This window comes from Channa argus, chromosome 1 (assembly GCF_033026475.1).
Source record: "Channa argus isolate prfri chromosome 1, Channa argus male v1.0, whole genome shotgun sequence".
In the NCBI taxonomy this organism is placed as follows: Eukaryota; Metazoa; Chordata; class Actinopteri; order Anabantiformes; family Channidae; genus Channa; species Channa argus.
Window position 1 is genome coordinate 43,490,481 of NC_090197.1, and position 14,158 is coordinate 43,504,638.

The window sequence follows — 14,158 nt, forward strand, 5'->3', positions numbered from 1 at the left end:
CGCACCCTATGCAAACCCATTTCTGCCTTCTCCATTTCATACAGCCCAATGACACATAAATACGCATACACCAACACAAACAAAGCACGCTTATTCACACATGCTCACAACATTGCACGCACATGCACACACAATAACACTCAGAAAGAAGAGATGAGCTAATGCACTACTATACACAGCCGGATTGCAAGCACTCAACGAAGAAATATCCTGTTCTCATCATAAAATTTTCATTCTGTCCAAGCTTGTTGTTGGGTCAAGCACATTTTGCAATTAAAAAATATATACACTTAACCTTGAACTGATCTTTTTAACATAATGCGTCTGCTTTATTGAATCCTAGCTGGACTTTACTCACATAATTTGCAAATGCAAAGAGTTGTGGTCTGACCAAGCCAACATGAAGATGAGAGGAAGTATAAAGTAGCAGTCCTCCAGCCACATCTTATGACTGGTAGTCATTAAACCCTTGTGCTTAGAATACTGCAAGAGTGTTGTCCTATCTCTCAAGTGATACAATGCAGAAACAGACTGCAGTGACACAAAAGTGAGGACATGCAGACTGACATCTTAATAATAATAATAAAAAGATACTTTCTAGCAAGCACACAACCATTATATTTGTGCTTCACATACACAACTGTGGTAAATTTACTCAGTGGAACACAATTTGACAAGTTTGCTATCTCATCAAAACAACATGTCACTGAAACAGCATGGTCTCCAGTGCTGCACAGCAAACTGCATTTGAAAAAATACAAAATAAAATTTGAAAAACCCAAAATACATGCTTGTCAAAGTGCTGATTTGCAGCTTATATTAAGATTTGATGGGAAAATGACAGTTTGCTTCGCCTTTTGTTAACAACAGTGAATCGGGCAACAACACCCCAGAGGAGAGATTGCTTTGAACAGTGGGATGTTCGAATGCATTTGAATACATTTCTCTAGAAAATGGCTTTACCAAAAGACTGCCGCTTAGTAACCTCATCAATCTTCAAAGGATTCTCCACTAAATGTGCCTGCCATGCTAATAAACTAAAATGAAAATAATAGCAACAGCAGAATATATTTAGTCAAAACAGGGAGGATTATTAGGTTTTGGATAAAAGTTTTACTAGGAAAAAACAACAAGACTGAAGCTGTCAGTAGAAAATACTTTGTGTTAAATGTCTTTCAGCATTTAAATAAAAATATAATAAATAAATTGACTTCTAGTGGCAGCTGCCTGCTTCTTAAGGTAGGATGGTGCGGGTTGCACTGGCCAATATTTAATTTACCACCACTGATCACATATTGAAAACATTTTGGAATCTCAGCTTCATAATGATTCACCAGTTTCCTCATTCACCTTTTCAAATGACTTTAAAACTGCAATAGGTTAATGAAGGTGTCAGAAAGTGCTGACAATAATTATGCTAGCTGCTGTCAAAGAGACACACACATACACACAACTGCTCTAATAAATATGGATATGCTCTAAAAGCCATTTGACGCAGAAATCAATAATATTCAAAATTCCTTTCTAATACACACATGCATGCATGCCGGGCACTAACCTGTGGAGACAGGGCAGTGGGAGGCTGGGTGAAGAGTGTGGAGTGGGCTTCTGACCGTAGGCCATGTGCTCTCCTGACAGTCTGACGAGTGAAGGGAGCAGACAGTACCTCCTGCTGAAGAAAAGGCACAAACAGATTCAAATATCAAGGTGGGAAGCATCATTTTCAGTTCAAAGTGGAAACAAAGAGTTTGAGATTATTGTAGTATAAATTGAAAATGGCAAACCTCATGTCAATTTCAAAACAGCAACCGTCAGGATCTACAGTACAATACTTGTTTGTAAAAGGGGCTTAAAATAATGAAGCGTGAAAGTGGTACTTTTGTTTATTTTCTGTTCTCATCACAGGCTGAAGAAACCTACTTTGTGCAGCATGATGCACGTACACATTGTGTCATCTGAGCTGTGTGAAGGACAGTAGTGAATAAGGAAAGTTGCTATCTACACAGTGTGTGTGAGGCAGCTTCAGCTGCTGTGACTGTCAATCTGAGATGAAAGAGATGACCAGCCTGCAGCTGCTTCACACCTAAAACCATGATTAGCAGTGAGTTATTTTTTTAATTTTCTGAGAATTTGGTTGTTTACAAGCTGGCTGTTATCACATTTGAGGAAAAAAATGTGTTTGCTGTAATGTGGGTAGATGTGATTTTTTGGTGTTTGTTTGGAGGGGGGTAGAGAGACATTTTCTGCTGTGTGTGTCTGTGTATGTGTAGGAAGGTGTACGACAGAGGGCCAAAGGAGACAGGCGTAAAATATTTTCTCTTCGTTAAAGTTAGTGCATGCTTGCAAATGTTTCCTGCCTCCCAGTGCTGAGGATAGATTACAGTACATAGAGATTAGGTGGGAGTATAAACATTATACCAGTATAAACACTGAGAACAATACCAGTGCAGCCCATTACCTATTCAGAGACACCGTACTATGACGGCTTGTTTATCCTCTGGGGATAAACATGACACTGCGGCTTAATACTTTAACACACCCCAAACCCGCTGTAAGCATTGTATGGCAGTATATTCTATAGCAATAACAACCACAAAGGTTAGGCCTTAAAACTATGATTTCAGAACTTAAACACCATCACTTTACTCAGATCCCAAATAAAATGATCTCAAAATGTGTGCACACAACAGAGCAGGCACAAACAATAAAACATGCAAATATGATTTGCTGAAAAGTGTCTGCACTGAAAGTCTGATGTATGGTAAACATAGAGCTACAGTCTACAGCCTGTTAGCTTAGCAAACAGACTGGAATTAGTAGGGAACAACAAACTTGGCTCTTTTCAAAGCTAACAAGTCAAACCTTTGTATGTTTGTGTATATCCATATTTTTGGGCTGTGAAAGGAAGCCCATACAGACATGACAAGAACATGCAAACACCAAACAGAAAGGCTCATTGTGGCTGAAAGATTTCAGCTGTAACCTGGCAAAACTAAATCCTTAGTGCCAGTAAATGTCAGCTTTATTAATTAATCGATCATGCTCATCAAAACAACAAGGCTGGCATGAGAAGCCTTGGTATAGCTCTAATTCTCTGATGACATATACACTATGGCTTCTCTGTTATCGCAGCTCCAATGAATGGATGTCGGCTTAATATCTTCTCACTACGTGTTATTACACACGCAATTAGCCTCACTTTAACAATTTTTAGCCATTGAAAATTACATTTAAAGGAGTAAAAAAGGGGCATGAATGACCATTTCAGTTTTTGTCAGAAGTAATAGTAGTTTTTGTAAGGATATACTTTTACATGTAGCACCATTACAAAATTAGGCCTATAGCTTCTTTTTGATCAATGTATTTTGTATAAAACTAAAGTGATTTAATTGGTGGAAAATCCTTAGCTCTCAGCATGCAGACCTGCAGAGGCCCAGGCCCAATCAGGGTCAAACATTAGCTGCCTTCATAACCCTCATGCATGACTTTGTTTTCCTCTCTGGTTCTCGGAGTTCTGAAAAGTTTGTTGACAACATTTAATGAAACAGATTTTCCACTGTTCATAATTATGAATGACGTAATCTTTTTAACACAAAGTAGAGCTGACTATCGTAGCTCCCTAAGGAGGTCAATTTCAACAACTCCCCACACTTATACTCCAGAACATACATCAAAGCTTTAGTGAAGTGTAATATCACAGTAAGACTTTAAAACATAGTCTCCTTAAAATTAAGCTAAGTAATGGACCTTGGTACAGAGATACCATGTTGGAGCAGGATTATTGCTTCTTCCTTATCTATGACAAGTCAGGCATACAGCATCAACTCATAGGAGGGGCCTGTGTTCAAGACTAAATTCTATAAAAAGTGTCCATGAACTGCCAAGTCTCCATACTCTAGTCTGGTACTGTGGAGGAGGACCAGCATTTGTCGAATTGTTGACGCTGTGATGATGTGGGAAACAGTATTTACTGAAGCTATGCCTCTGCCAAGCAACCACACTGACTCATTTTCAGGCTGGCAGTGAATTCAAACTTCAGCCTTACAGTTAAAGAATAATATGTCTGTAATATTCAATAAACTCCTACTCAAACCGTACTACTAGGTTTAAGTTGTTGTGCAATACCATACGCTTAAGATGTATAAAGTAAACATTATTAAGAAAATCACACGTGATATCTGTTAATACTATATGCCACGTCTTAAATTTGAAATCTTTTTTTTTTTACTTTAAGGCTAAAAAGGTAAAAGGTGCTTCAATTCTCAACTGAAATGTCAACTGAGACACATGTACTGCAAATGTTTACTACCAGAGATGTAACATATTATGCAACTTATTAGCTCCCATGTGCATACATGTGATTTGAAACATGACTAATCATTCTTCCATACACATATTAACATGTGTTTGCAAGAACCTATATGAGCTGTTGTCAATAAAAGTGAGCTCTCTGCAAAGGGAAGCTTCTTGTATTTCTGTTGATTAGACTGCCACAGAGACAACAGCTGTTCTCTCTAGATACCAGCTACAACAGTCATACAGAATACTGAATGTACACAAACACTCGATACACACCACTTTATTTTCCTGATACACAAAAGCCCCAGCTGCTTTATTCCTAAAAGACAACACCTTTTCTTCTGAATTAAAAATAACAGCCATCAAATAGAAGAATTCCAATTCAACAAAGATGAAACATACCGTGTTGTTGCCCAGATCGCAAAAACAAACATTTTCAAGCTTTTGCTACAGACCAGAGGGAAATATATACATGATACAGCTCTAATTAGCTCAAAGCAGAGCTGGGCAAAAGTAGACACAAAAATGGAGAAACAATTAACACCTGGACTCAGTTGCCCTTTTCCATTTTCATATTTCAGCCACATGGTGGAACTTGGACAGAAAACTGCTTCAAACCCAGTCTGAGTGAGAAAATAAGCAACCACTCGCTGTCACATATTGATTTACTCACTGACTTATGAGACGGTGGGAGCTTGCTGCTGCTTGGGGACCTATCTCTACCAATCACCAGCACATCAAACCTAAACTTTGCATGGTGAATGGTTTACAGTCTTCTTAAGTAACTCCAATCACACCATCCTGTCATGCGTCATCGGTTTTCAGTTTACTGTTTGACACCTGAGCCGCTCCTAATCCACATGTTTTCACAAGAAGTCAGAGCCAGGGCCAGTCTTCTGCATTTTGTCACCCCTGAAGCGACCTTCAGCGGCTTTTGTTGCTGACTCATCATGCATGCAACCAGAAGACTCAGATGTCTCCTTGTACAAGATGTCTCTCAGCACAGATTGGGTAATGGTTAATGTTAGATGTCACCGGTGCTAAGTGCAAGGTTGTGCTTACAGACCTGTGGGAGGCATCAGAATTTGTGTTCTCAGCATGTCTACCCGAGAGTCGATTAGCATTAATGGTTTAATTTGGAAAATAATTCCCTACATTAAAACAGTTGGTATAAGTTGTCAACTCCTCTGATTAAATCACTGCAGGTTGAAACTATATATAATAAAAATTAAAGTAAAGCACATGTGGGGTGGGAGGTGAATTTAGTAAATTTAACTATGCTTTTTTCATTAACTTAATTATATAAGTAATATTTTAAGTTTCAGTAAAGTATAGTTTTCACGTTGAGACTACGAATTGAAGTCTTTCAACCTGAAATGATAAGGTGTATAAATTAATTTCCTCAACTCACTGAATCAAGTTTAAAAACAAAAACAAAACTAAGAGTAACGTCACTGTCTAAGAGTAAAAATGCTCCAGAGACTTTTCAATTTTTTTTTGGTTTGAATAAACCATACATGATGGGAACTGTTGTGCAAATTAAATTAAGTCATAATTGTTATAATGATAAAATGTCGGCAATGATGTGAGTGAACAGTTAAGTGAAATTAGTGATATTGTGATCTTACAATGAAATTTTCAGCAGGCACTGTCGAAATGAGAACCTTTTAGTGAGCCTGTCCCAAAGTGATCAACATTTACTGTGCAGTTAAAATGACATTGTAACATAACATTGTGTGCACCTCTGCCTATAACTGCTCACTCTCTTATCTTCCTCTCTGGGTTATTCTTCCTGCTTTGCTCATTCACCTTCTGTGCCTTTTCCCTTACCTGTAGCAAAAAAGCAGTCACAGGAAGATTGGCGGGGGGCTTAAAAGCAATCATTGGCCTCTAAGAGAACAGATGAAGAGAGCTAGAAGTAAGAAGGGAAGAGGACAATGAAATTTTGCATTACGCACACCCTGTTACCCAGTGCCTTTGGTATTGAGGGAAAGAGGGCTGCTGAAAAACTGCTGGGCAAAGTCCTTTATGGCTGATAAGAATAGATCTGTTTTGAGGGGATCCCTGGATGTTTCCAGATGATAGGCAGACACAGGTAAACATACTGTAGGAGTTTAGATAGGTAGAAAAAAAGCCAGTACAGTTAAACTGATGTGAAGTGAAGGACACAGACTAACCACATATTAAACATGAACATATTCCTAATGAACCCAACAGTCGTCCTCTCTAGGAAATGCAGACTGTTTGTGGGGTTGTGTGCTGACAGGCTGGACAAAGAAGTTGCCAGATCGATGGTGCAGGGTCCCCACAATACAGTACAATATAAACCAAAAAGAAAGAGAGAGATGGTTGCACGGTCAGTCTCTGCCCTCAGCATTTATCATCCGATAAAATTGGACACCGAAACATGCACTGACACACACTCACGTGATTCAAACACTTACCGCCCCTCTGCCATTTATTCACTGTTCACACATACAAGCAAACAGGGTGATGAACTTGGGGAGGGCAGAGAGTGAGTTTGACAGCTTAGCGTCTCCTGCTGGAGGAGAGATAAATGGAAGTGCTGAAAACTGCCTTCATTCATAATAGAACACGGCAACAAAGCAGCTTCATCCCCAGGTGTCCCAGGGACTAGAAGAGCCCAAGAACAGGCAAAGAAAGGAAAGCAGGGAGAGAGTATAGGACAAAATGGGAGACCTGTGTAGGCAACACAAAGGCTGATACATGCTAGAAAGAAAAAAAAATCTTACATCTACTATCAAATATTTTTATGATTTATTGCCCCAGGTGTTACCCAAACAAAGCTTAGATGGGCAGAGAGAGCGGTGCCATAACATTGCTGGTACTGTTGAAAAGTCCCAATGGCCTGGAAATGTCAGAACAAAGTTGAGTTTATCGCATTTTTAAAGCCACTGCTGTTGCATCAAGCTTTTGAAGGGGTGGGAGGGGGGATTTAAGGCCCTATAAACAAGAAATGAAAATGAGTAGATAAGAAAGAACAAAGGGAACTTAGAAAGACTACAGTGACAAGGGTATGGTCAATGGGTAGAGAGGACACCCAAAATTTTATATGGAATGAGAGTCCTTCTTTAAGTAATTAAAAAGACTCATACTCATCCTACACGCCACAAAGATAAAGCTGATTCTCAGTAGTACAGAGAGTGGAAGCGTGGGCATGAGGGGGAGGATGCATGGGCACATATGAGAGAGAGACAGAGACACACAGAGAGACAGAGAGACGGATTGAATCAGCATCGGCAACCAGAGGAAGTATCGTGCAGGAGAAGAATTCTGTGAGTGTGTGCCTCTGCATGTTTGTTGGTTTGTTTGTGTGTGATAATTACAAAGCACTCATTCTTAGCATCAGTGAAATCCACAAATAGCAAGAACCACCTACTGTCGCAATGTTATATCAATAGCAGTGGTAAGGTTTAATACTATAATAGAAAATGGCACATTTCCAATCCCTAAATTGTCGGAGTCAGTACAAACATTAACTGGTTATACAATTAGAGACAAAATTGCCTTAAAAAGGCCAAATGTTAGATATTAGATATTAGGTAAAATATGGCTTACACTCAGTATTGGCAGGTTTCCAAAATACATGCCCCCAATTGTATTCAGCCACCAGAAACAGCAATGAAGGTATTTGCATTAGTTTAAACAATGTGGGTCTCAAAATAGGACGCAGCTGGTTAGCACAGTCTGCTGCTGCTGAGGACATAGGATAACAGCACATTGTCTGCACTGTGTCTTTACAGGCTGAGTCTCACTCAGGCTGCACAACTTTCAACACAGGTTCTTTTTCCAAGCCTCCTGAAGAAAAGTTTGGAAAGTGACATCAAAATAAAACATATTGCAACTTTAGTTAAGTGGATCAATTAAAGCTTTAGGAATATGGTAACATGTCCCTGCTGAAACTGAGAGTCACATAGGATGGGGTTAGCTGGTTCCCCAAAGGACAGATATTATGTACACTGCATGTACATGTGAAGTAGCAGTCTCTATCAGTCATATCACTGCCTGCAACACATCATGCAAACACACAGAAAGATAACCACCCACATTCAAATACGGAGGTTTATTGCACTGTCTGAATTACATACTTCAAAATCTCAAGTACAACTACTTTAAATATAGTAGTAGTATTCTTATTCTTGTAGTAGTATCAATATTCTTGATGGCAGCAGGTTTCAATCCACCTTATGGGAGATAGATTAAACTGGTCTACACTTATAGGTTGTGAAATTCAAAACCCTGTGTCAGAAATACACTGTTGAGGCCACAAAGTTGACATTTCAGTAAATGTTCTGACTGATAATTCCACATGTTAAACTGCTTTCCCGATCTGGAAATTTTTTTTTTAAATCAAGCCTTAGAATGTTTCCCGGCTGATTCAGTACTGTGTTGACATTTTAAAATTAACTAATGTTTTGAGTTAATCAGCTGCCTGACTATCCCTCACTACCACCCACACCACTCAAATGAAGGGCTTGTCCTCTCACCTACAGTATGTCCCTCTTAAAGCTGCTTGTTGTAGCACACTGTTGGCATTATAGGGTGTGCTTTTATATTACTGCCACTGCATCTTTGTATCATTTAATAACATGGTAACCCACAATATTATGGCACCGCTTAAGAGTGTCTGTATTTTGGACACTGTAAATGCAAATTCAGAGACTTTAAAAGATTTTACATAATCAGAGCAATGCAAACCATTTATTGTAAAGCAGCTACTGGAATTGATGGCATTTGATAAAGCTATTGATACAGCTATTATCATGATCAAATAATCAATAAATAAAGTAAAAAGCTATGTGAGGAACATCCTGCTGAACCTGACCTAATCAAACACCTTGGGCATAGCTAACATAATTTTGTTGTGTAAGAGGATGTTTGTTGAAAACAGTGTAGGGAAAGAGTCAAGATCCATGATGGAGACGTACAATCGGGCTGCAGAACCTATGCTTCATGCCTTGTGCCCATTTCCCCTTTGGATTTTTTTGTGCCAAAGGCAAATTAAGCAAAGTGAAAAACACAAATTAAGCAGCAAAAACTGTCTTCAAAAACACAAAATATTCATTGATATTTAATTTAGCATCTAATGAAGTAGAAATTTAAAGGAAAGCCTCATAGGCGATTCAATAATTTAGGACTGCAATGAAAACTGGTCCTGCCTGTGCATCGTAGCGTTGCAAGAGCCAGCTGAATGGAAGGAAGTGAAGAGTGGAGGGCAGTGCAGTAGCCCAGTAGCCGAATTGTGAAGAAAGCGTTTTATAAAGAGTGCGTGTTGGCACAAAACAATGTTGGGCTGTAATCTGCTAGATGAGGTGATGTCAAGAATGGAGAAGCCATTTTTGCATAGGAAGCAGGGAACAGGAGACAATGAGAAGGATAACCTTCAATTCTCTGTTGGAAAAAAAGGACATTTTCAGTGTGCAAAGGGTTACCCAGGCAACAGCAGCACCAGGACTTTTTGATAAATCTCCAGGACTACTCTTCTCGCCTCAAAATCAGCCTCTATTAGTCACATGCTCTGTGTGGCCTTCATTTTTGGCAAGGAGAATTCCTCACTTTCTCCTAATGCCAGTGTATTATACATGGATTTACAAGACGGCTCAATACATGTCGACATTAGAAACGCTGCCTTGGGCTTGATACAAAAAAGCACTGTAATTGTGTTTCTATTACATACAAGAACAAGGAGATACTACAAACCTTCCTTTCTAGTACCACCCCCACATCTCCCTCTCTTGTTTCCTGCAATCACTTTAACTTCCCATCCATTTCATGGCCAGGTCGGGATTTCCTCTAGGGTTTCTCCTCAGGGCCTGGGTCAGAAAGGGCTCTGGCAGTGCTCAGCTGGAGGTCCATTGCTGATGCACTCCGATCTAAGCTCAGCTTTTTTTTGCCTTCCACTACTACTATTACTACCACCACTACCCACATTTTTCCTGGGAAAACAACAGCTAGTCTAAACACCTGGTGATTGTCTGACTGAATGATAATCTCAGTGCTGTGGCTGTATGAAGTAATGAGTATATAACCTTTCTCTGACAAGCAGGTAATTGTCTTCTTTGTGCATATGGAAAACTTTGCATCCATTGTTTTTCCATCTAAATAATATTTAATGCACATTCAGCTAGTACATAATTTCCTTCAGCACCAGATGCAGCAAAAATTGTCAAGTGTATATAAAGAAATACATACTAAAATAATGAAAATGATTCTCTTGCAAAGGTTTGCATCTACTTTTATGAACTGCTCTTTAATACTTTTTACGTCCTCTTTTTGCTTTTATAGCCTGCACAGACCTGTTTAACTACCCTCTGAGCAGTGTTGTATTCATTCAGGTGTGATGTTAGTCCCTTCCTCATGGCATAATGTTCCAAATCTACCAGATTGCTTGGTTGTCTGCCATGTACAATCTTCTTAAAATGTATCCACTGGTGTTTAATATTTTAAACCTGGAGACTAGGAAGAGCATGATAAAACATTCACCTTAGTCTTTTTAACCACTCCTGAGTTGACTTTGCTTTGTGGTTTGGATCACTGTCTTGTTGAAGGACCCCCTGTGACTTAATTATGAGCATTTTGACTGATGGTAGAGTAGGAGGCTTTCCTTAAAATCTTCTGATATTGGAGTGTATTTATTCTTCCTTCCACTTTATGCAGAGCTCCAGTTTGGCAGTGCCCTCCAGCTTTATGAAGGTTTACCATCATTTGATGGGCTCCAGAGATCTTTTTTGTGATCCCCTTGTTTTTGTTGTACTCAGTAAGCTACTTGAGCCTGCCCCCGGAGACCTTACTCACTTGCAAGCCCAATTTCACACACCTGGTGCTACTCATCAAGCATTAGGTATTGGCAGGCCTTTTTAAAGATTAGACACCTGCTTTTACATATTAAAGTAACTTACCCAGAAGGTTTATTTGGGGCCTGGCAAACTTCTGCAGTGACAACTTTAATGTTTTACAACAACTTTCCTTTTTTAATTGCTCGACCATTGTTGTTACTTCTGAACATTTGTAAAAAATTAAATGTGGATTCAATATTATGTTAAAAAAAAGCCTTAGCATTTGCTTTTGCTATTTCATGGGATGCAAACTTTTTCACTCAGCTGTAACATGGGAGTTATGGGGCTCAGCTGAAGTTAAGATACAAAGCAAACAAACCCCCACAGAAAATACAAAAATAACAAGATCAGACAAATGTGTATCAGTTTTTCCACATGCATGTCAGAAACAGGGCACCTTTGTCCCTTTAAATGGTAAATGGTAAATGGTCTGCACTTATATAGCGCTTTTCTACCTATTGGCACTCAAAGCGCTTTACACTGCTTCTTATTCACCCATTCACACTCACAATCACACACACATTCATACACCGATGGGGGAGCTGCTATGCAGCTGGCCAACACTCACCGGGAGCAGCTAAGTTGGGGTTCAGTGTCTTGCTCAAGGACACTTCGACATATGACCGGAGGAGCCGGGGATTGAACCAACAACTGTGAGATTGGTGGACAACCACTCTACCTTCCTGCGCCACAGTCGCCCACATGAATGCTGAGCAGCCCCACCCACTTTTAGAACAATACCCCAGAGACAAAAGTTACACTTTGTAACCCACATTAGCAGAGCATGAAATCAGCTGAAGCAAAAATATTTAAGTAATTTAAAATGGCTACCACAAGCTGGACATGTAGCCATTTTTAAATACCTTAAGAGCAACATAATGGCATACAATTATACTGAGGCAAACACATTCACATGCCTTATACAGGTTTTCAGTGGGTCATGAGATTTTAATATTATACAAAAGAGAATGTCCTACTCTCAGAAACTGTGAATAAGATTTGGTCTGCCCTCACATGATATTTTGCATGCACAAGAGGAAAGAGGAGAAGTGCTGTATTTTTATGTGCATGCTTTGAGTGCATGCGCTTGGTACTGAGGCTGAGTGATGCAAACTTTACAAACACAATGGTGTACATGTTTACCTTGCAAAATGGGGACGGTGATGTGTTTAGAGTCCACTCAGACATCTGCAGCCAGCAAAAAGGAACATGCTTGTTTTAAATTGGCTTTCCCCAGACTGCTATGGAAAAACCGTCCTGACAAATAGATATGGAATATAAACACATACTTAACAAGCCTAGAATACTGTCTTGCACAATGGCGCTTTCCTCACCAAGCCAAAGGCCAACGAAGACTATCTCCATGGAACTGCACTCTACAACAAAGTCTCCCCTCCACCATCTTCTCTGTCCTATTTATAGCCTGATGGAGCACTAGCTAGCTGGCAAAAGATGAGTAACAGTACAGTAAGAATGGAAATGTCTAGTGTCTCCACTGCTCCATGGTTCCCTTCTTTTCGCTCACAGCTTCATTTCAAATCAAAGGCTTTGAACAACTCTGCACACAAACAGCTGACTAACAATACCAATTCTCACAAGACAAAGCAGGTTTTATCCGTCTGAAGTTGTGAGAAGCTGGTGTGTGTTTCAAGCTGATGCAAGGCCTGCAAGATATGAGCACAAACACCACACATGCCAAATGACAGAGTGAATACAGCAGGCAGCTGGGTCATTGCTAACCTTTACTGGCAGAAGGTTGTGGGGACTGTACACTCAGTTGTTTTACCTTGTATGCGGGGCAGCTGTAGCTCAGAATGTAAGGCAGTCGTCCACGGACTACAGGGTCAGTGGTTTGATCCCTGGTCCCGGCTATATGTCGAAATTTCTCTGGGCAAGACACCGAAACAGCCTAAGAGCCCAATTCCCCTCCCCAGCTGTGAGGTGCTGGTCCAAGCCCCGTAAAAATTAAAGATGGTTGCGTCAGGAAGGGCATCCGGTGTAAAAACTCTGCCAAATCAACATGCGGACAATGATCCGCTGTGGTGACACTGAACTCACGGGAGAAGCCGAAAGGACAAAAAGAAAAACAAATGCGTGAAACAGAGATGAGAAAGCCACATGAGTTTCTGAGCTCAGTAGCTCCTTCTTCAATTTTAATCAATATAACTGTGTGAGGCAAAATTATGTACAAGGACAAGCAGAAAAATGAATAAAGAAAGATAGAGGTTTCACATTTCCCTCACAGGTCATCAAGCAATAATTAGCTGGACTAGCACAGCTACAGAACACCTGCAGCAAAGCCTCAGTCTATTAAGTGCAAAAAAAGAGCCCCACATCAGTGCCTTTAAAGTAGTTGGCCCAGTCTAAATATGCGGTCAGAGCTTAAACGATACGTCCTCCCTAATCACGCTGATCATGCTAATTAGCATTAGCCTACACCAGTGCCATGCTTATTAATGCCACCCTGCAGTTGTGCTGTGAACATGAGCTCATACAAACAGCATAGGTTTAACTCTGTGACCAAGAACAACAAATATAGCTGTCGCCATTCATTAACACACTTCCTCTCAATGATCGCGAATGGAAACACAAGTCACCACTGTTTTATCAAACACTACCATATCTGTTGACTGCTGTTATTATTATTAAACATCCCTTCTGAAATTGATGCCCCGATAACTCTGTGAGTCAAGATTTAAGCACTCTTTTAATCTAGAGAACAAAAGATTTTTGAAATCGTCCACGCTGGGCTGTCACATCAGAGACCTCATAAACAATGGATTACAGTAGCAGAGCTATTTACATACGTAATTTACCTACTGCTCTGCTTTACCGGAGGTGCCTTTGAACAGAGACACGATCATATCTTACGCACATTGTAACCTCTAGGTCTTACTGACTTTCACACATAAGAATACAGAACACCACTCCACATTGGAGGGTACGCCATCTTAAAAAGGTCTTGAGAGATTATCTCATAGCAATATTTGGTCAAATGGCAA

At 39.9% G+C, this 14,158-nt stretch overlaps 1 protein-coding gene across 2 annotated transcripts in view; it reads right to left on the reverse strand.

Annotated features, from left to right (window-relative positions):
* The window catches only part of mcu (mitochondrial calcium uniporter), a 52,391-nt gene that overhangs the window by 27,383 nt on the left and 10,850 nt on the right, over window positions 1-14,158 (reverse strand). The window contains exon 2 of one of the 2 annotated variants that reach the window (XM_067524379.1): window positions 1,559-1,669. In XM_067524379.1, coding sequence (XP_067380480.1) covers window positions 1,559-1,669 — 111 coding nt within the window. Of the gene's footprint in view, window positions 1-1,558; window positions 1,673-14,158 lie in introns of both variants that reach the window. The other variant, XM_067524371.1, reaches the window with a different exon arrangement.